This window comes from Coptis chinensis, chromosome 9 (assembly GCF_015680905.1).
Source record: "Coptis chinensis isolate HL-2020 chromosome 9, ASM1568090v1, whole genome shotgun sequence".
NCBI classification, from domain to species: domain Eukaryota; kingdom Viridiplantae; phylum Streptophyta; class Magnoliopsida; order Ranunculales; family Ranunculaceae; genus Coptis; species Coptis chinensis.
In genome coordinates this window covers 54,741,011-54,761,561 of record NC_141464.1, presented here as the reverse complement: position 1 = coordinate 54,761,561, position 20,551 = coordinate 54,741,011, and the positions used below count along the sequence as shown (strand labels likewise).

The window sequence follows — 20,551 nt, the reverse complement described above, 5'->3', positions numbered from 1 at the left end:
CTACACTTCGGCCTGCGGATGTATTAATCGACAGTTGGTCTGAGGGGAGACATGCATGTGTTGATGTAACTGGAGCCTCTCTATTGGTAGGGCTTGGGAATGGAGTATTTGAGGTGAGAGAAACAGCTAAGAGAGCAGCGACAGAGAAGATGAAGAAGCATGAGGAAGCTTACATGGCTAACCAACAATGTTTCATTCCGTTTAGTTTCGACATTTTCGGTTTCTTAGAACAACAGTCTGTTGAGCTTCTCAAGAGACTTCAGAAAGTTATGGACAGTAACATTATAACAGCTGATTCTAACGAGTTTGTTTTAAGAAGAATAGGATTTGTTATTCATAAAGAACTTGCGGCGCAGCTTGTTGCACGTTTGTCCTAATTATTTGTAAAATTTCTTATCAGTATCAATAAAATTTCCACTTAAAAAAAAAACCCCCCGACTCAAATGAACACATGTCACGAAATTATGCAAAGGAAGAACCGATAGACAGCTCCATCGGCTCACTCGTCCATGCCCCTTATAATAAGTAGTATCTTATAAATCCACTTTTGGTGGTGGTCGTCCATACTTTTGGTGGTGGAGTTAGTATAACGTGCTCCATAATACAGTATAACAAAATCACAACAGATCGTGTCAGTAGTAATTACCCAAGTTGACTTAATTACTTCGAGGAGATAAACTATTGCTATATGCCCAAGTTGACAATACCAGGAGACAACCAACGAACCATTAGGATAAAAAACTCCATCTAGCTTCTTTTTGCACAAAGGATATTTTTGGTTATTTTAAAGGGGAAATTAATGAAATAATATAGGTACATGTTCTTCTACATTATAAACATACCAAGTCCAAGAACCTCAAGAGATCAAACATTCAAAGTATATGTTTTTGGTGCTACATTGCTGCGTTCAAAAATTAGATCCTCATTCTGATATGTTTATCATCTGCAAAGCTTACCACTAACTACTAAGAAAAGGTACTTTTACTGCTTTACCTCACCAGTTGTTTTATTTTGTTATCATATCTCAATACATCAAAGATTAGAACTTGACTTTATCCAAGAGAAGGTATATATAGGGTTGGTATACTAGTTTACAACTTTACATTCTACTTGAATTGCGTCCTCTATATGGTTTTTGTCACAGATAATTTCATATTGTGCTCCAAGTCCCTACATCCCATACCGATGGCTATTAAGTTACGTTGCTTCTAGCATAAATGACTTCTGTTTTTTGTACTGGTTGTATATATGTTTGACTCCGTTCAACCAAGCTATCCAGTTGATTTAGGGCGTCATTTGGTGGGAATGTGGGATGATTCAAAGCTAATAAGCAGATCTGTAGTATATCTGGATCAATTCGAAAACATAGTTCTCATGCTTATCTGTTATCTGAAATAAAAACAAAATTCTCTTTCAATACTACTGCAGATCTTTTAACATTATGGGCTTCACTGTGACTCTAGGAGAACAATGCATAAATGGACAACAAAAAAGAGGGTCTAGTCAGATATTCAACTGCCAGAGATGGAACATAAACAATATATTCTAAATAGTCTTTTAATAGGTGGGGATTGACGAACAACTATATACAGTAGTGCAATACCTTATTGCGATGTGCAAAGACAAGTAAAGGGGACGTCCGAATAGAACAAGATGGAAGTGGGGAAAAAGATATCTGCACAATCGTTTCCAATGAATGAAGGGGATGGTCCTTACAGCTATGTCAAAAATTCCACAATGCAGGTACTCATTTTTACCATATATCATCAGTTTTACTAATCAAAATTATAGTGCATATATATGACCAATTGCAGATTTGTAGATCAAAATAGCAACATAAATTTTGTTCAAACATAACTATCCAATTAAAACATCGTGTAAGCATCCACATATAGAAATCCTAAAAGAAAGTCAGCCATTTTAGTTGTTGAGATCCTAGATGTGAAGACGGTTCCCTTGTGTACTGCTTTCTCGTTCAAATTTAATGAAAAAATCAGAACATAAAAACTAGAAGTGGTAGTAGTACTGCTATATATGGATACATTGCTATTAGCAGTCTCTGCCTGGTTCAGCAAGAGAGTCTACCAGTATTCGTGATCTACCAGCAATGTGGCAAAATTGATACATCCAAATCTAAACCAATTTAACGCTTTCACCAGAAATTAGCAGATGTTAATTTATAACCAGTATGTCCTGTTTCCAACAACGTTGTTGAGGTCAAATAGTTACAGAGCATTCCTCTCATCAGGCATGTCATTTAGCAACAAATAAATATAATATAAGCTTCATCCTAGCTTTTTTGTGTAACGTCATTAACAAAAGTGACGTTTCCTTATGTAGAGAGAAGGAGCCAATAAAACCAAGGATTCGATCAACGAAGTGATTGCTGAAAGTCTAGAAATCGAGAGTTTTTCAGCTTCAAATTCATTTACTATAGCGGATTTAGGTTGTTCCACTGGACCTAATACTTTTGACGCGGTACAGAACATACTGGAAGCCGTAGAACTAAAATTCCAAAAGTTTCAGAGTCGCGATATCAGTGTTCCCGAATTCAAAGTGTATTTCAACGACCACGTTGATAATGATTTCAACACTCTATTTAAATCAATCCCTCTCAACAAAAGTTATTTTGTAGCTGGTGTACCGGGTTCGTTCTTTGGCCGATTATTTCCCAAGGCTTCTGTACATTTTGTGCATTCATCTTATTCCCTCCATTGGCTGTCTATGGTACCAACACAATTGCTAGACAAAAGCTCTTCCGCATGGAATAAAGGTAGGATTTCTTATACAAATGCAACAAAAGAAGTTCTTGAAGCGTATTCCGCTCAGTTTACAAAAGATATGGGTTCATTTCTCAACACTAGAGCTGTAGAGGTTGTTCCTGGAGGATTGATGGCACTAATACTTCTAGCCTCCGAAGACGAGAATCTTCCTCCCAAGCCCACTATTACTGTTGAAGTTCTCGTGGAATCTTGTCTCATGGATATGGTTAAGATGGTAATAATCAACCAAGCTCAATTATTATGTTGAATTTTCCGTATTATGTTCCATTTCATTATATTTGCATGATACATTTTCTTAGCCCAATTGCTTATTCAAGAAATTGTGTGTGAGTTTTCATATATATATATATATATATATATATATATATATATATATATGAGTTCACTTTAGAAGTAGAACTAGATTTTGAACCCGGTCATACGCCCGGGATCTATTAAATATTTTGTGTGCTGAAAAGGCTTTACAAAATGTCTCACACAAATTTTCAAAACAGAATATATTTTTATTGAAAATAAACCAAAATACGTTAACGAAAGCAAATGATTATGGTGCAAAAGTACTTGGAAACTAAGGGATCAACTTTATATAGCCTCTTCACTTTGTGGTTTAGGATATTAATCTATAATTTTCAAATAGAATTATCTTAAACTCGATCTAGCTTGTATAATAGTTTTCTTAGATTTATAGTGATTTAGCTGCAAATTTTCAAATCAGAATATATTTTTATTGAAAATAAATTGAAATACGTTAATGAGTAGCAATTATGGTGCATAAGTACTTGGAAACTAAGGAATCAAATTGAGATAGTCTATTCACTTTGTGGTTTAGGATATTAATCTGTAATTTTCAAATAGAATTATCTTAAACTCGATCTAGCTTATATAATAGTTTTCTTATATTTATGGTGATTTACTGGCAAATTTTCGAATCAGAATATATTTTTATTGAAAATAAACCAAAATAACGTTAATGAGCAAATGATTATGGTGTATAAGTACTTGAAAACTAAGGGGTCAAAATTGAGATAGCTTCTTCACTTTGTGGTTTAGGATATTAATCCGTAATTTTCAAATGAAATTATCTTAAACTCGATCTAGTTTGTTTAATAGTTTTATTAGATTTATGGTAATTTAGCAGTAAATCATCACCGTTAAAACTTACGTACTAATGTCTACAAATCACTAAAATAGATTGATTGTTTCCATATCCTCAAAGAATACACTACTCCCACTTGAAAATATTTATCACATGAACGTGTCCTACTGAACGGGTGTCGTTATATTAAATTATTCTAAAAAATATTAGTAACTATGCATAGCTATGAGATATGAAAAATTATATTAATTACTAATTTAAATTTCTTGCACCACTCTCTATAAAAGGAAGCATCAAACCTTGATAAAACTCATCGATTTCTTTTTATTGTTAGGTTTAACAATAAAAGTTTGATTGAAGTTTTATGAGAATGCCCAATGTGGCGAAGATAATATTAAAGCTACTTGAATAGCAAGACATTCCCAATCACAATAAATGAATTATGACTAACACTACTTAAAATACAAAACTATATTTGTCGAGACATTTATTCCCTCTACATATAATACAAATATATTTTAGGGTTACTAGTTCAATGCATTTACATCAAGTTTCGGGATTTTCCCTTAATTATTTTTGAGGTTAGTTTAATGTAGTATGTTACATCAGGTTTCCAATTTCTCATTAATTATTCTTTGAGGTTAATTCAATGCAGTTGCATCAAGTTTCGATTTTCTATTAATTATTATTTGAGGTTAGTTGGTGCAATTGCATCTACTTTATGATTTCCGTTAGTTATTCATTAAGGTTAATTAATGCAAGTTGCATCCGACCAATTTTCAATGTTTAGTTAATTAGTATTTGAGATTAGTTCATTGTATTTATATCCGATTCCAATCTCCGTTAATTACTCTTTGAGGTTAGTTCAATACATCCGCATCCAATTTCTAATTTCCGTTAATTGTTTTTCTAGGTTAGTTCGATAGTTTACAATTTCTATACGGTTTGCATACATGTAAGAGTCTGCTTTTTATAAACTCATTTTCGCTTTTAGGTTCCTAATTACTCGTAAATACTCATGTGAGAAGGCTAAAAAAGCGGACATTTATGCTTTGAGATCAGTCTTGATGCGCTTATATCCGACTTCATTTCAGTTAACTATTTTTTGAGGTTATTTCAATACATTTGCATCCAATTTATGATTTCCCGTTAGTTAATCTCTGATTTTAGTTTAATGCAGTTGCATCCAGTTTTTTGTTTTTCGTTAATTATTCTTTGAGGTTAGTTCAATGTAGTTGCATATAATTTCTGATTTTATGTTAATTGTTCTTTGAGGTTAGTTCAATACATTTGCATCAAGTTTTCGATTTCCCATTAATTATTTTTTTAGGTTAGTTCAATCTGATTACATCAAATTTATAATTTCCGTTAATTATTCATTTAGGTTAGTTCAATGCAGTTTCATCTATTTTTTAATGTTTCGTTAATTAGTCTTTGAGATTAGTTCATTGCATTTGGATCCAGTTTCCGATTTTTCGTGAATAACTCTTTAAGGTTAGTTCAATACATATGTATCTAGTTTTTGATTATTTATGCTTTGAGGTTAGTTCGATGCAATTATATCCGGTTTCGATTTTCCATTAATTATTCTTTGAGATTATTTCAATGCATTTGCATTTAGTTTCGATTTCTCACCAATTATTCTATAAGGTTAGTTTAATGCGTTCCATTCGGTTTTTATTTTCTTTTAATTATTTTTGAGTTTAGTTCAATGCATTTGCATCCAGTTTTTGGTTTCCCATTAATTATTATCTGAGGTTAGTTTGATGTATTTGCATACCGTTTTCGATTTCCGTTAGATATTTTTCAAAGATTTGTATCCAATTTCTAATTTCCCGTTAGTTATTATCTGGCGTTAGTTTAATGCAATCGCATCCAGTTTCCAATTTTTAGTTAATTACTTTTTGTGTTTAGTTTATTACATTTGCATAAAGTTTCCGATTTTCGTTAATTACTCTTTGAGCTCGGTTATGTATTTGAATCAGTTTCGATTTTCTTTTAATTATCCAATGAGGGTGTAATACTAACTTCTAATGATCCATCTCGTAGTGTCCTTGCAAATATGACATAAAAAGTAAATTATGCTTGATTTACTATGTGGGATCATCGAAGATTATTGATTTCGATTTCCATTAATTATTCTTTAAATTATGCATGACTCACTATATGAAATCTTCAAAGCTTATCTGAGCGGGTGATGTTATATTAATTATTCTGAAAAATATTTACAAATATCTTGAGAACTATTATATACTAATATTATATTGATCACTCAACCAAATTTCTTATAACATTGTGAAAACCTCACTTTCTATTAAAAAAAAAGAACTCACCTTTGATAAAACCCTTCAATTTCATTTTGTTATTTAATAAAAGAAGTTTGATTGAAGTTTTGTGAGATTGCCTAATAAGGTGAAGTTCATATATATTGAAGCTACTTGAATAGCAAGGAGTTCCCAATTACACGGAAAGAGATAAGATAAACATCATTTTAAATGCAAAACTATACTTATCGAGGCATTCCCATAACATATAACCCAACTATATTTTGAGATTAGTTCAATGCATTTGCATCCAGTTTATGATTTTCCGTTATATTTTGAGGTTAGTTTAATCTGGTTGCATCAGATTTCCAATTCCGTTATTTATTTTTTGAGATCAATTCAATGCGGTTGCATTCAATTTCTAATTTCGTTAATTATTCTTTTAGGTTAGTTCAATACATTTGCATCCAATTTCCATTTTTCTGTTAATTGTTCTTTGAGGTCAATTCAATGCATTTGCATCCAGTTTTGATTTCCGTTAATTATTCTGTGAGATTAGTTTAATGCATTTGCATCCAGTTTTTGATTTTCGTTTATTATTTGATAAAGTTGTATTTTCATCTAGTTTCCGATTTCCCATTAATTATTGTTTGAGGCTAGTTCAATGAATTTGCATCCAGTTTCTGATTTCCCGTTTATTTCTTGAGGTTAGTCCAATACATTTGCATCTAGTTTATTTTTGAAATTAGTTCAGTGCAGGTTGCATCCGATTTCGATTCCGATTAATTATTTTTTTAAGATTAGTTCCACGATTTGCATCATATTTCCAATTTATAATTAATTTTTATTTGAGGTTAGTTCAATGCAAATGCATCCATCCGGTTCGGATTTTCCGTTAATTTAATCTTTGAGGGTTAGTTCAATGTATTTGCATCCAGGTTTACGATTTTCCGACAATTATTTTTTTTATGTTAGTTTGATGTATTTGCATTCAAGTTTTGATTTTCCGTTAATTATTCTTTGAGGTTAGTTTAATGCAGTTGTATCTATATTCCAATTTTCTATTAATTACTTTTTAAGATTAATTTAATGCTTGCATTTGCATTCAATTTTCGATTTTCCATTAAATATTATTTGAAGTTAGTTCGATGCATTTCCATCCAGTTTTCGATTCCCCATTAATTGTTTTTTGACGTTAGTTTCATTCAGTATTTTATATTTTTTAAAATATTTGTCATTGTTGTTTTGCCGTTATTATTTTTTTTTTCATTTTATATTATATATTTTGTGATGTTAGTTTTTGTATAATTGTTTTTAACTATGTTTTGAGGCCGTGTTAAGGATATATTCGAAATAAGTCGGTGCTTTATCATAGATACTGAAATTGTATGATTTGTAATAGGGAATTAGTTTATACAAATCACCTATTTTTTAGCAATTTTTTTTATTTAATCAAATATATAAGAATTGAAACACTAAAAGTGTTTGATTCGTAATAGGAAATTACCTTTTACAAATCACCTATTTTTTAGCAATTTTTTTTTATTTGATCAAATATATAAGAATTGGAAATACACTCAAACTCTTCAAAGAGGTTCCATGTACATGTGATTGTAAGCTATTAGAAAAGACTATCTTTCATATTATAGTACCACATAGGTGAGAGAAAAACTAACTCTCATATTAGAGAAGTGCCACATGGGAGAGAAAATCCTCCATGAGAGGTGGGGTCGCCTGGGGCAAGGCCATCTAGGCAGCGCTAGGCCCCCCTGATTAGGTCAAGAAAAGGCCCCTAGATAAACAATAAACACTTGTATGTTACATACCTCCAAGCCAGCCCAAGCCAATACTTACATGGTCCAAGCCCAATAATTGAATAATCTATTCATGTATTAGATTATAAGCCCAACGATCTACATGGTCCAAGCCCAAAAACTAAATTATCACTCGTTTAATTCTTAAAAATGGAGAGGAATGCATACGCTGGAATGAAAAAAATGCAAAGTTCTAACCCACTGAAGCCAAGGCACTTTCTTTGAATCTTTGATGATATTACAAGTTTACACCGAAAACCAAATTAAAGGTTTTGTAATTGAATAGGCCCTATATTTTGTGCTCGCCTTGGGCCCCAAGGAACTCAGAGCCGGCCCTGTGAGAGGTCTCTGCTTTAGTATATAGATAGTAGATAAGTTTAGAGTCACTATAAAGTGAATAACCATGCGAATAAGTGAAAACTATAATTATATTGCATGTTTATCCCCATACATAATTATATTAATTGCTTATCCGCACATGATGCTAATAAGTGAAAACTATAATTATATTGCATGTTTATCCCCATATATAATTATATTAATTGCTTATCCGCATGATGCTAATAAGTGAAAACTATAATTATATTGCATGTTTATCCCCATATATAATTATATTACACTTGCTTATCCGCACATGCTAACTTGTTGTTTTGCAGGGAATACTAAGTGAAGCTGAAGTAGACTCATTCAACATACCCATTTACCGTACATCACGCAAAGAGATGGAACTATTGATACAGAAAAATCAGTATTTTGGTATTGAAAAAATTGAAATAATGGAATTTTCCCTTCCCGTTTCTGAGGTATTTTCTAATAGTATCAGATGTATACTGGAAGGCGTTATAACCAAGCACTTTGGAAGTGATGTTATGGACGAACTTTTCAACCGATTCACCAAGAAATTTGAAATGGCTCGCAACTCTGGATTCAAAGCAGATGACATGTTGGTTGTTCTCAAGCGCAAACTTACTTGTTAGAAGATGCTTTGGTTCCTCAATCTCCTCTATTTCTTTCACTTCTATTTTTGTGCTTATATTTGTGTAGGAAATATATGTTGTTTGAGAAGAGCCAAACCTATATTTGCTTACAATAAATTGTGCATTTATGCTCATTGTGTTGAGCTATCTGTAATGAAAAATTCTCTATGACAACTTGAATTTCATATGGCTTTATGATCGGCTGATTCTGAGAGAGAGATTCTTGAACAAAACAGGGAAAGAGACAAAAGCAGCAAAATATATATGCTTGTTTCTGTCGGAATGCAGAGGAGTTATGAGAAGGAATTTTTGTTTTTGATATTGTTGAAGTATGTAAAGTATCCCACGTTTCTATAAGTGTGGATATTAGTAGTTGTTGCTTTGAGTAGCTTGACACCTGAGTGAAGAGAAACAACTCACTAACCCTATTATTCTAGCCTCCACTCTTCTTCATTCTTCTTCTTCTTAGTTCCCCCATTTCAATCATGTTTAAACTCTCCTAGCATCACTACTAACATAGTATTGGAGCATGAGGTTCAAATCTAAGTTTAGTGGTATGCTAGGAGTGGTAACTCCCAAAATAAGTATACAAAAAAAAAAAAAAAATCAATTCTTTTTAAGTTTTTCAATATAGTAAGTATTCAATTCAAGTTTTAATCTTTCTCACAAGAAGTTTCTGCTGGTGTTTAAAGTTTGTTTGAAGAATGCTAGGAGAGAGATCCGAAGTTTCTCAGTATTGGTTTCTTAGTATTGTTTCGCTTCCTTCTCTGATCTTCCTTCCTTAATCGAATCGTATCTTGTAGTCTCGAAGTTAGTATTAGGCGAGGTGCTTGGCCTTTCGGTTTTAGCCGAAAAAGGAGCAAGACGCACTCTAGGCTTTGTATCTCGCAGTTTCTAGTGGGCGGCGCGACTTCGGTTTTTCTTCATAGGGCGCGCACGCAATTTAAATTTATTAGTCTCTATATATCTCGATTCTTTGGTTTAGTCTTGTTTTGAAGTTCTCCACTTTGGTATCTTGATTGGAAACTTTTGTTTCATCTTGGTTTTCTCGACAACTTGCACGTTTCAGACACTTTATTGCAATCGTTGGGTTTCTTGATTGAAAGTATTGGTTTACAATATCAATTTCGACGGCAAGGAGATTGCCATCACATCCTTGTAAGTTCCCCATCTTTAAAGAAATTGTTAGTTGTTGTTATGTGCTTGAAATCAATAGTTGGATTGTTTGATGAGAAGTTTGAAAAGATTCTTTGTTTTGTTTTTATTGGATTTCTCTGGAGCCGTATGAGCATCATGCAAGGGGCATCCACCCTCTTGCAGTGCTTCTGTGAGGGGCGCCCACCCTCCTTCCTCAAGCGCTTGAATTTTTTTTTTGTCTCCTAGCATGATTAGAGGGTTGGTAACTTGGTATTGTTTGTATGCCGTTATGGATGTTTGAGTTTCTAGCTTCCACTGTTGGTATTGATAAACAGAGTATTCGTTGGGTATTGGTTAGTTGGGTATTGGTTGGTTGTATAACTTTGGGGATGATTAGTTAATTATTGGGTTGGTATTTGGTTTACTCTGTTTCAAGTTCAAGTCGGAATAGACAAGTCTTTGTATGTTCCAACTCAGACTTGTATATTTTAACTTGAGGGGGGGAATAGGGAAATATGAAGACATTCAGAAGTATATGAGGCAAGGAGAATATGGAGACATATGAGGAAGAGTACTCATGTCTCCATATTCCATCATGCCTTGGCAAACTTACTTCATGAGGGCATGCGCCCCTCATACAGGCATATCCAAAGGCTTGCGCCCCCTTTGCATCTCAACAGTATGACATCCCCACTATTCAGTCTTCAATATCCAGGTAGCAGTTATGCCTAAATTGCAGTCATCAGTATTCAGGTAGCAGTCAAGCCTAAACTGCACGTATGTTTCAGGTAGCAGTCATGCCTAAACTGTAGTCTTCAGTATATTTCAGGTAGCAGTAAAGCCTAAACTGCACTCTTCAGTATTCAGGTAGCAGTCAAGCCTAAATTGCACGTATGTTTCAGGTAGCAGTCATGCCTAAACTGCACATATGTTTCAGTATGTTTTAGGTAGCAGTCAAGCCTAAATTGCACTCTTCAGTATTCAGGTAGTAGTCAAGTCAAAACTGCACTCGTGGTTTTCAGTATTTAGGATTACCCAGAACAGTATTTTGTTGACTTCAACAGTGATATTGATAGTAGCAGCCAAGAAACGCACATCAAATCATTGTTATTGTTTGCAATTTATTATGACAACCATAGCAGCGAATGGAGTGAGCAGCAGCCAAGTAGCGTGCCATCAATCCGATGTTATGGTTTCAGTTTGTGACTGTGGTACACCTTCAGTATTCAGGTTAGGCCATTGCCTACACCGACAGTTTCACTTTCTAGAACGTCTCAACAGTTGTTCGGGTTCTTCAACTAAAGACAGTTATATGCGAAAGGGGGAGCAGTATTCTTATCATTTATTTTTGCAATCCAATCTATAATTTGCATAGTTTGTGTAATTACAGCTTGAGGGGGAGTGTTGAAGTATGTAAAGTATCACACGTTTCTATAAGTGTGGATACGTATTTAGTAGTTGTTGTTTTGAGTAGCTTGACACCCAAGTAAGTCAAGTATAAATATATAAACTAAGGTGAAGAGAAACAACTCTCTAACCCTATTATTCTAGCATCCATTCTTCTCCATTCTTCTTCTTCTTGGTTCCCCATTACAATCATGTTTAAACTCTCCTAACATTACCACTAACAGATATGATTCTCGTACAAGTCACAAGCATGAAGCAACACACTATTGAGTGTGTACGTGGGGATAGTTTCTTATTTGTCGGGACACAAGGTCAAATCTCATAAAATAGTTCGTTACCACCTACAGCATAGTCAAACACTATAACCCTTCGGCAGTTTAACCTTTCCAGCTCATGTTGGGTATATTTTGTTTTGGGTCACGATAAAAAAAAAATAGTCTAATTTAGATTTGCCCCCAGATATTTGGAAATTAGATATCCCCCAAAATTAGATATAAGTAACAAATATCCCATTATTTATACATCACATCAACAAGCCAATCTTAAAAAATAAAATAAAAATTACTTGTAAACAGATTATTGAAAATGAAATAGACTTGATTCTTTATTTGTTCGGAGACTTATATAAGCTATGTTAGAGCATTTCCAATGCAAGTTACTATGAGGGGAATTGAAATTGAGAGTTTTCACTTTTATGGACAAGAAAACACTTGCATAATGCAAGGGTGACAATGACGGTGACTTGTAACTAAGTCACAACGAGTGTAGCAGTTGCTACTGAGATTGTCATTGAGTTGTGAGCTTCGGACAGAACTTTTTATTCCGTCTCGTGTGTTTTTTTTATATTTTTTCGATTTTTTTTCGAACATAATGTTTCATTCCGTCCTGCGTGTTTTTTTTACTTTTTTTTTTAGGTTTTTGTTTTCTTTCGAACGAGATGTTTCATTCCGTCTGCCCGTTTTTTAAATCTTTTTTCGATTTTTACATTCAAACGGAATCAAACATTTCGTCCGAGGTTTAAAGTCACCTTTGCATTGGACAACGACCTTTTCTTGTTTTTCACCACAAAGGTAGCAAAGAGAGGAAATAGTCATGCGTGGAGGTGAAAAAAAGTGACTTGCATTGGGAATGCTCTTAAGGCCGGTATTTCTTTAACTATCATCATGCACACAAGAGCTTCTAACTCAATCGGTTGTGTGGGAAAGGTTGCAAGTTCGAATCCCCAAGTGTTGTGTTGCTTGTGATTTTTTTTTTCTTATGTAATTATGTGATGGGCTAGGTGAGTCTTCGGGTTAGAGACATGGTGTTGCTACGATAGGTGGACCAAAGAACGAAAGCAAGTCTTCATGGACTAAGGTGGAGTCGGTTGGGTCTACTTGAAATAGTGTATCGCGCGCACGGGGCGAGAGCCTTCGGGCAATGTAAGCCTTCGGGCTAAATATTTTAGTATATATACAGTGTGGGGTTTTTAGACTCCGAACATCAGCTTCCTAGGAGGTCACCCATCCTTGGAGTACTCCTGCCCGAGCACGCTTCACTACGGAGTTCCCATTGAATCCACAGCCAAACAGTCCAGAAAAGACATCGATGATTTGGAGGATCAATTACTCATAGCCAGGATCTTTGAACATCCGCCTAAGTGAAATGAGATTACACCATGGTGCAACCGACACCCATACTCGGGCTAAGCACCTTTCCATCATACCCCTCCTCGGGCCACACCAGGGGTATCACTAAGGGTGGAATTTGAGTCGAGCAGCTCGGGCTTAGCTCGTTTAAGCTCAGTTCAAGCTCGCTCATTTAACTATATGAGCCGAGCTCAAGCTCAAATTAAAGCTTGTGTAACAAATGAGTTTGATGAAGCTTGGCTCGTTTAGCTCAAATAACATTTTTGTAGTGTAAAATAACCAAGCTACTCGCGGGCTCGGCTCGTTTAAGCTTAGCTCAAGCTCACTCGTTTAACTATATAAACCAAGCTCAAGCTCAATTTAAAGCTCGTGTAATAAACGAGCTAAGCTTGAGTATAGTAAAGCTCGGCTCGTTTAGCTTAGGTAGAATTTGAGCTCGGGCTTGGCTCGTTTAAGCTCAGTTCAAGCTCGCTCAAAAAAATATATTAATTAAGCGGGGTTTTAATTAATATGTAAATTACTAATGATATTAATTAATCGGTAAATTAATAGTTATTAATTTATCCAAATATTTATGAATTTATTTCCAAGTTTATTCTAGAAATATTTTTTATGGTGTTAAAGATCATATTATATATATATATATATATATATATATATACACTATACTTTAAGAACTTGTTCTCTTATGTTTTAATGTTTTAGGAAATAGCTATGTATCAAAGTGATCTAATTATATGATCCTTGTCATTTAAGATCCAGCTTGACTTAAATTTCACTACAAGACGAACAATACTAGACTCATATTTTAAGAAGGCATAATATTTCGCCTCAATTGTATTTTTTTTATTAATGTATGTAATAAATGAGCTCCACTAAACTCCACATGGATTATTTGGAAATCTATTATCTTATAAATTTAGTGAAATTATTAATTTAGTCTACTGGGGCAAGTCGGACCAGCAAATTTTATTATTTTAGAGCGATAATTAATTTATACATGTTCACTGTTGAGTAAAGCAAATTTTATTATTTAAGAACAATAATAGTTAATTTATACATGTTGACTGTTGAGTAATGGAAAGGTGGGCTTGTTCTGTGGATCATGTGGGTATTCCGAGTGTGTGGGACTATGGGATATGTTCCCATGTAGCCACCATGTGTTTTGGCAGTAATTCTAGCCGCCAGACAAGATATGATAATCACTCATCAACAGCTGGTAATTGTATTCTAATAAAGAAACAAGGAAAAAATTCACTTAAATGCTATGGTTGTTGTTGTGTAGTCGTACAATATTTGTGCCTGTTATCAACATCACATTACATCTTCCTAATAATGGAAGCTGATTCATGGTTGTTGTTGGCTGCAACAATATTAGCAACTTCATTTCTGCTCTTATTGAAGGGATTCATTAGTCGTTCTCGTTTAAAACTACCTCCTGGTCCAAAACCATGGCCTATCATCGGAAACCTGAACCTTATTATTGGTTCCCTCCCCCATCAATCCATCCATGATCTATCCCAGACGTATGGACCGATGATGCAACTCCAGTTCGGTTCATTTCCAGTAGTAATTGGCTCATCGGTTGAGATGGCCAGAGAGTTCCTCAAGATCCATGATCTGAACTTTGCCTCTCGACCATATACCTCTGCTGCAAAGTACACCAACTACGACCAGAACGATATGTCATTTGCTCCTTATGGTCCACATTGGCGTCATGTACGTAAGATATGCGTTATGGAGTTGTTTACCATGAAAAGACTTGATTCTTTTCAGTACATAAGGACTGAAGAGTTACATTCATTCCTCTCTGATGTCTACGCTTCATGTGGTAACCCAACTGTGCTAAAAGACCACTTCTCAAACTTCACTCTCAACCATATAACCAGGATGGTTTTGGGTAAGAAGATCTTGGACGAATCCGAGGAATTGAATAAGATAATAGAGGAGTGGTTTGTGCTTAACGGGGTGTTCAACATTGGCGATTTTATACCAGGGATCAACTTCTTAGACTTGCAGGGGTACGTGAAACGGATGAAGGCATTGAAGAAAAAAATTGATCATTTTCTTGAGCTTGCAATAGATGAACACATTGCAAGAAAAGAAGATAAGTTGAGTAAGTTCATGACGAAGGATATGTTGGACGTGCTATTGCAGTTAGCTGATGATCCAAATCCTGATCTTAAACTCTCTCGGCTTAGAATCAAAGGCCTTACCATGGTATACTATACTAATTTGTCTTAAATATTTTTTATAAAAGTTGGCATAATTGCCTAGGTCTTTTAACTTTTAATTTTCAGAAGAAATGCTATGGATTCACGTACACCGTTTGAGAGTTGCACCATAATGAATTATTTACAACAATAGCTTGGGAATAAAAAACGTGTCACTGATAAACCCATTTAATCTTAGGAACGCGCAGAACCTTATTGTCTTTTAACAGAGGCGAGTTTACCAAAAGAACATGGGGGTGCAATTTTTCGAGGGTGAAAACTGCGCTCTCATGTTTTTCAGGGAAACTACTGCGGCTGAACCCCAACTCACAACTACCACGACTCATTTTAACCCCCTGGGATGCCTCTTTCTATTTTCAACTTTCATAGAAGAAGCTTTATACTATTCTTTGTTCGTTTTAGGACCTATTAGCAGGTGGGACTGACACCTCAACAACCGCAATAGAATGGGCAATGTCAGAACTATTGAAACATCCTGAGATATTTGAACAAGCAACTGAAGAGCTAGATAGGGTAATTGGGAGAAATAGATGGGTAGAGGAGACAGACATACCAAACTTACCATACATAAAAAGTATAATGCTTGAGACAATGAGAATGCACCCAGTGGCACCATTACTAGCACCGCACTTGGCTCGTGAAAATTGCAAAGTTCATGGCTACGACATTCTACAAGGAACGCGAGTCTATGTAAATACATGGAGCATAGGGCGAGACCCGACGTTGTGGGATGCACCAAAGGAATTCCGACCTGGGAGATTCATGGGAAGAGAAATTGATGTAAAGGGTCAACATTTCGAGCTACTGCCTTTTGGATCTGGGAGGAGGATGTGTCCAGGCTATAATCTTGGGTTAAAGTTGATTGAGTCTGGTTTGGCTAATCTTTTACATGGATTCACTTGGGAATTGCCTAATCAAATGAATCCTCGGGATTTGAATATGGAAGAAGTTTTTGGACTCTCTGTACCAAAAAAAGTTCCACTGGTCGTTGTAGCTGAACCTCGTCTACCACAGAACCTCTATTATTCAGCATTTCAGCCGTGTGATATTGTAGTTTAGTGTTTGTACCATTTAGAATTAATATAATTTCTATACATAAATTTTAGCTTTTAAATTAAGAAGACTATCCTTAAAATTATTGAAGAAAGAGGTGGTTCAATTTTAATAGAGATCAGGGAGCCAATTGTAATTAATAAATAGAAGAGATATAATTTAAATAAATGTAGGAAGGTGGTTCTAAAATCTTAAAATTGAGAGATTAGAAATACACTGTTCGGTTGAGAAGTGTAGTTCCTACAAACCCGGCATATAGTGTAGAGATGTGTCCCTGTTGTTGTTGTGTTACGTTGGTGTTTACAAAATAATCTGGACATCTGATCTGCTATTCTGCTAAAGCTGAATTTAGATATTTATCAACTTTGGGCAGTCATACACTCAGACTTAAAGCTACTTCTTGGATGTTATCCATTCGATCGTCACCGAGTATTAATGAATTCTCATTAAGAAGATAAACTGAATTGATCTATAAAGCAGCTTATAGTCCTTTGTTAAGCCAATCGGATAAATTTTAGTAAAGATGAGTTTACTCATCTAACGTTTTTCTTAAACTTCATATAATCATACTCATACAGGTACATGAAAATTTTCTAAGCGACAGGACCGTCCCTGGGCGAGTTTCCGGCCTAAGCTAGCTAGTGTGAATAATTTTACATAATTAATTCCTTTGTCATGGACCATAATAGTTCAACTAATAAGTGTGTCTCGTATTCAACCTGTAGAGAAAAATGTATTTTTTTTTCTTTCACGTGTAGGGCGCTCTCCGCGCTCACTTTTGCTTTGACAAGGGCGCGTCCCGCGCTCATGCCTTTGGTGACCTCCAGGCGCTTAAGTGCGACCCGTGCTCCACCGTTTTTAGCACGAAATTCACTGTTTTGAAAGTTTTTTAAAACAGTATAAATATAGGTGTTTTTTGTAGAAACCTAACCTAACCAAAACCAAGAAAGAGAGTGATTATAAGAGAGCAATTATTTGTGAGTTGAGTGTCCATTCTTTGTGAGTGAATTGAGAGACTTGTAATCTGTTACTCCGGACATCTAGTAAAGCTTGGAACTTGCAGTGTGGACATAGATAAATTACCGAACCACGATATATCTCGTCTTGGGTTTGTTGTTCTTTTACATTAATTGTTTTACTTTATATGCTTGTTTATTTGATATTGAGAAGTGTTGGGATATTGCTTGGAAGGTGTTGAAGTCTTGTCTAGTGAGAAGGATCAATCATTGTGTAGGATTGATCTATTTGTTGTGGGTAACGTTGTTTCCGTATTATACTATTCACAATAATTGGTATCAGAGCGTAGGTTTACGACCTAGGATTTTGAGTTTAGTGCTTGAAATTTGTAAAGACAAGGTGTTCGATTAAATTCAGAAGTGAAATTGTTTTTTGGGTTATTGTGTGTAATTTGAAAAATGGCTTCCAAGATGTCAAATGCAAGGTTTTAAGTAGAGAAGTTTAATGGGAAGAATAACTTTGGGATTTTGCAAGTCCAAGTAAAGGACATCCTCATCCAACAAGGTTTGCACAAGGCTTTAAAGGGGATTAAATCTAAGACAACGAGTATGAGTAATGATAATTGGGAAGAGTTCGATCTTCAGGCTTGTTCATCAATCCGGTTATGTCTTGCTAATGAGGTCATGTATAGTGTGATGGGAGAAAATACCACTGCCGATATTTGGCTCAAACTAGAGTCTATGTATATGACCAAGAGCATGACGAACAAGATGTACCTTAAGAAGCATCTTTACGGTATATTATGGTAGATGGTTCAATGATGCAAGAGCACGTTAGTGAGTTCCGTCGACACCTAGCGGATTATTTGAATGTGGACATGAAGATGGATGATGAAGATCAAGCGGCATGTTTAATATTCTCCTTGCCAGAAAGCTATGAGCATTTAATGACTACATTTATTAACAGAGAAGACGTTGATCTTGACGAAGTTCAGAGTGCTCTTCTTTCTTATGAGTTGATGAAGAAGACACGTGTAGAGAATAACATTGATCCGGTCAGGGGCTAGTGGCAAGAGGAAGGTCATATGAAAAGGCTTCTACAAGTAATGAGAAGTCTAGGTCAAAGTCAAAAAAGCCTCTGACGAATGTGAAGTGCTACAATTGCGATGAAAATAGACATTACGCAAGTAATTGTCCTCACCCGAAGAAAGAGAACAAGAGAGATGGTAAGAAGAAAGGTAAGGCAAAAATTGAGACAAGTTATGCTTCAGGATCTGAAGGGGACGAGTTAAGTCTCTGTGTGTCCACACAAGACTATATGGCCGAAAGGTGGATTCTTGATTCCAGATGTTCCTACCATATGTGCCCAAATAGAAAGTGGTTGACTTCTTATGAGAGCATTGATGATGGTTCCGTTTTGATGGGTAATGACGTTGCTTGTAAGACGGTAGAAATTGGAACTATACGGATCAAGATACATGATGGTGTAGTGAGGACTTTAACTAATGTGAGGCATGTTCCTGAGCTAAAGAAAAACCTTATTTCTCTTGGTATCTTGGATTCCAAAGGCCACAAGTTTGTGGGTGAAGGTGGAGTCCTAAAGATTGTCAGTGGCTCTTTAACTGTTATGAAGGGTCAAAGACATGGAATCTTGTATACTTTAATGGGTAGTACGGTGATAGGCGATGTAGCAGTGGTTGCATGTAGTGATAATTCTAAATGTACTAAGATGTGACATATGCGACTAGGGCATATGAGTGAAAAGGGTTTGTCTGCGTTGTGCAAGCGAGGGTTCTTGAGGGACTAGAAGAAGCCAAGTATGGGTTTCTGTGAGCATTGCATCTATGGGAAGCAGTGCAGAGTCAAGTTCAAGTCAAGCAAGCACACAATAACAGGCATCCTTGACTATGTGCATACGGATGTTTGGGGATCCTCTAGAGTGGCTTCAAAGGGAGGTAACCGCTATTATGTCTCATTCATTGATGATCATACCCGCTATGTGTGGGTGTATATGATGAAAACAAAAAATGATCGAAGTGTTTGAGACATTTAAGAAGTGGAAGGTAAGGGTTGAGAATCACACAGATAGGAAGGTAAAGACACTACGGTCTGACAATAGTACTCAGTATACCTATGGGCCTTTCCAAGAGTTTTGTGCACAATAAGGAATTGCCAGACACTAGACAGTCAGGGGCACGCCTCAATAGAATAGAATGGTAGAGAGGATGAATATAACCTTGCTTGAAAAAGCAAGATGTTTGTTGTCTAATGCCAGTTTAGGTAAAGAGTATTGGGAAGATGCAGTGTCTATGGCGTGTTACCTGTACAATAGGTCACCAGTTCCAACTATAGATTGCAAGACACCTTATGAGGTGTGGTTAGGTAACCCAGCTGATTATAGTATTTTGCGAGTGTTTGGATCGACTGCTTACTACCATGTGAGGGAGAGCAAACTAGATCCTAGAGCTAAGAAAGTCATATTCTTAGGCTTCGAAAATGGGGTAAAGGGATACAGATTGTGGTGTCTAGAAGACCACAAGTTCCTGGTCAGTAGAGATGTTACCTTTGATGAGACTTCCGTCTTATCTTTCAGTAAGTTGGAAAGAGTTGGACAGAATGGTGAGCCTATAGAAGTTCAAGCCACTGAGCTTGAGTTATGCGATGCGGAGATGACCGGTTGGTTTATGATGAGGTACCAAATCGGGGAACCCACACAAAGAAAGAAGAAGAGCAAGAGCATCCGCAACTTGTATTGGCTGACCCTAGGCCAAAGAGACAAGTTAAAGAAGTGCACAAGTATGGGCACGAGAAGCTAGTGAAACATTATGGTTAGGTGGATTTAGTGGTATATATACTGAATATCGAAGATGATGAGCCAGATAGTTTCAAGGAAGCTGTTAGAGATGCTCATTACAGAGATTGGTTGGTTGCTATGCAAGAAGAGATGGAGTCTCTTGATAAAAATCACACATGGAACCTAGTTTTATTGCCAAAGGGCAAAAGGACTATCGGCAGTAAATGGGTGTTCAGAAAGAAAGATGTCCTTTCTGAGTCCGACAGTACTAGGTACAAGGCAAGAGTAGTAGCAAAAGGTTTTTCACATAAGGAAGGAGTCGACTACAATGAGGTATTTTCTCCGGTGGTCAAACATACTTTTATTCACTTTGACTTAGAGTTAGAGCAACTTGATGTTAAAACTGCT

At 35.6% G+C, this 20,551-nt stretch overlaps 2 protein-coding genes across 4 annotated transcripts; both read left to right on the top strand.

The window, feature by feature from the left end:
* The first annotated feature begins 831 nt into the window (after positions 1 to 831).
* On the top strand, positions 832 to 9,370 carry LOC147476752 (loganic acid O-methyltransferase-like). 3 transcript variants are annotated; one of them, XM_086584347.1, is made up of 4 exons: positions 832 to 975; positions 1,429 to 1,743; positions 2,341 to 2,997; positions 8,614 to 9,370. In XM_086584347.1, the coding sequence occupies exons 2-4, from the start codon at positions 1,654 to 1,656 to the stop codon at positions 8,932 to 8,934; spliced, it is 1,068 nt and encodes a 355-aa protein (XP_086440473.1). In that variant the 5' UTR covers positions 832 to 975; positions 1,429 to 1,653; the 3' UTR covers positions 8,935 to 9,370. The 3 variants fall into 3 exon arrangements, with proteins under 3 accessions (XP_086440473.1, XP_086440472.1, XP_086440474.1); XM_086584346.1 differs by having other exon boundaries at positions 836 to 975; positions 1,464 to 1,743; XM_086584348.1 differs by having other exon boundaries at positions 859 to 975; positions 1,565 to 1,743.
* A 4,955-nt stretch (positions 9,371 to 14,325) lies between these two features.
* Positions 14,326 to 16,487, top strand: LOC147476751 (trimethyltridecatetraene synthase-like). Its single transcript, XM_086583960.1, has 2 exons — positions 14,326 to 15,326; positions 15,743 to 16,487. The coding sequence occupies exons 1-2, from the start codon at positions 14,442 to 14,444 to the stop codon at positions 16,397 to 16,399; spliced, it is 1,542 nt and encodes a 513-aa protein (XP_086440086.1). The 5' UTR covers positions 14,326 to 14,441; the 3' UTR covers positions 16,400 to 16,487.
* The last annotated feature ends 4,064 nt before the right edge of the window (positions 16,488 to 20,551 follow it).

Coding starts and splice junctions, on each gene's coding strand:
- LOC147476751 (XM_086583960.1), top strand. CDS start 14,442: ATGGAAGCTGATTCATGGTTGTTGTTGGCTGCAACAATATTAGCAACT. Junction 15,327..15,742: donor GAATCAAAGGCCTTACCATG/GTATACTATACT, acceptor TGTTCGTTTTAG/GACCTATTAGCAGGTGGGAC.
- LOC147476752 (XM_086584347.1), top strand. CDS start 1,654: ATGGAAGTGGGGAAAAAGATATCTGCACAATCGTTTCCAATGAATGAA. Junction 1,744..2,340: donor TCAAAAATTCCACAATGCAG/GTACTCATTTTT, acceptor TTCCTTATGTAG/AGAGAAGGAGCCAATAAAAC. Junction 2,998..8,613: donor TCATGGATATGGTTAAGATG/GTAATAATCAAC, acceptor GTTGTTTTGCAG/GGAATACTAAGTGAAGCTGA.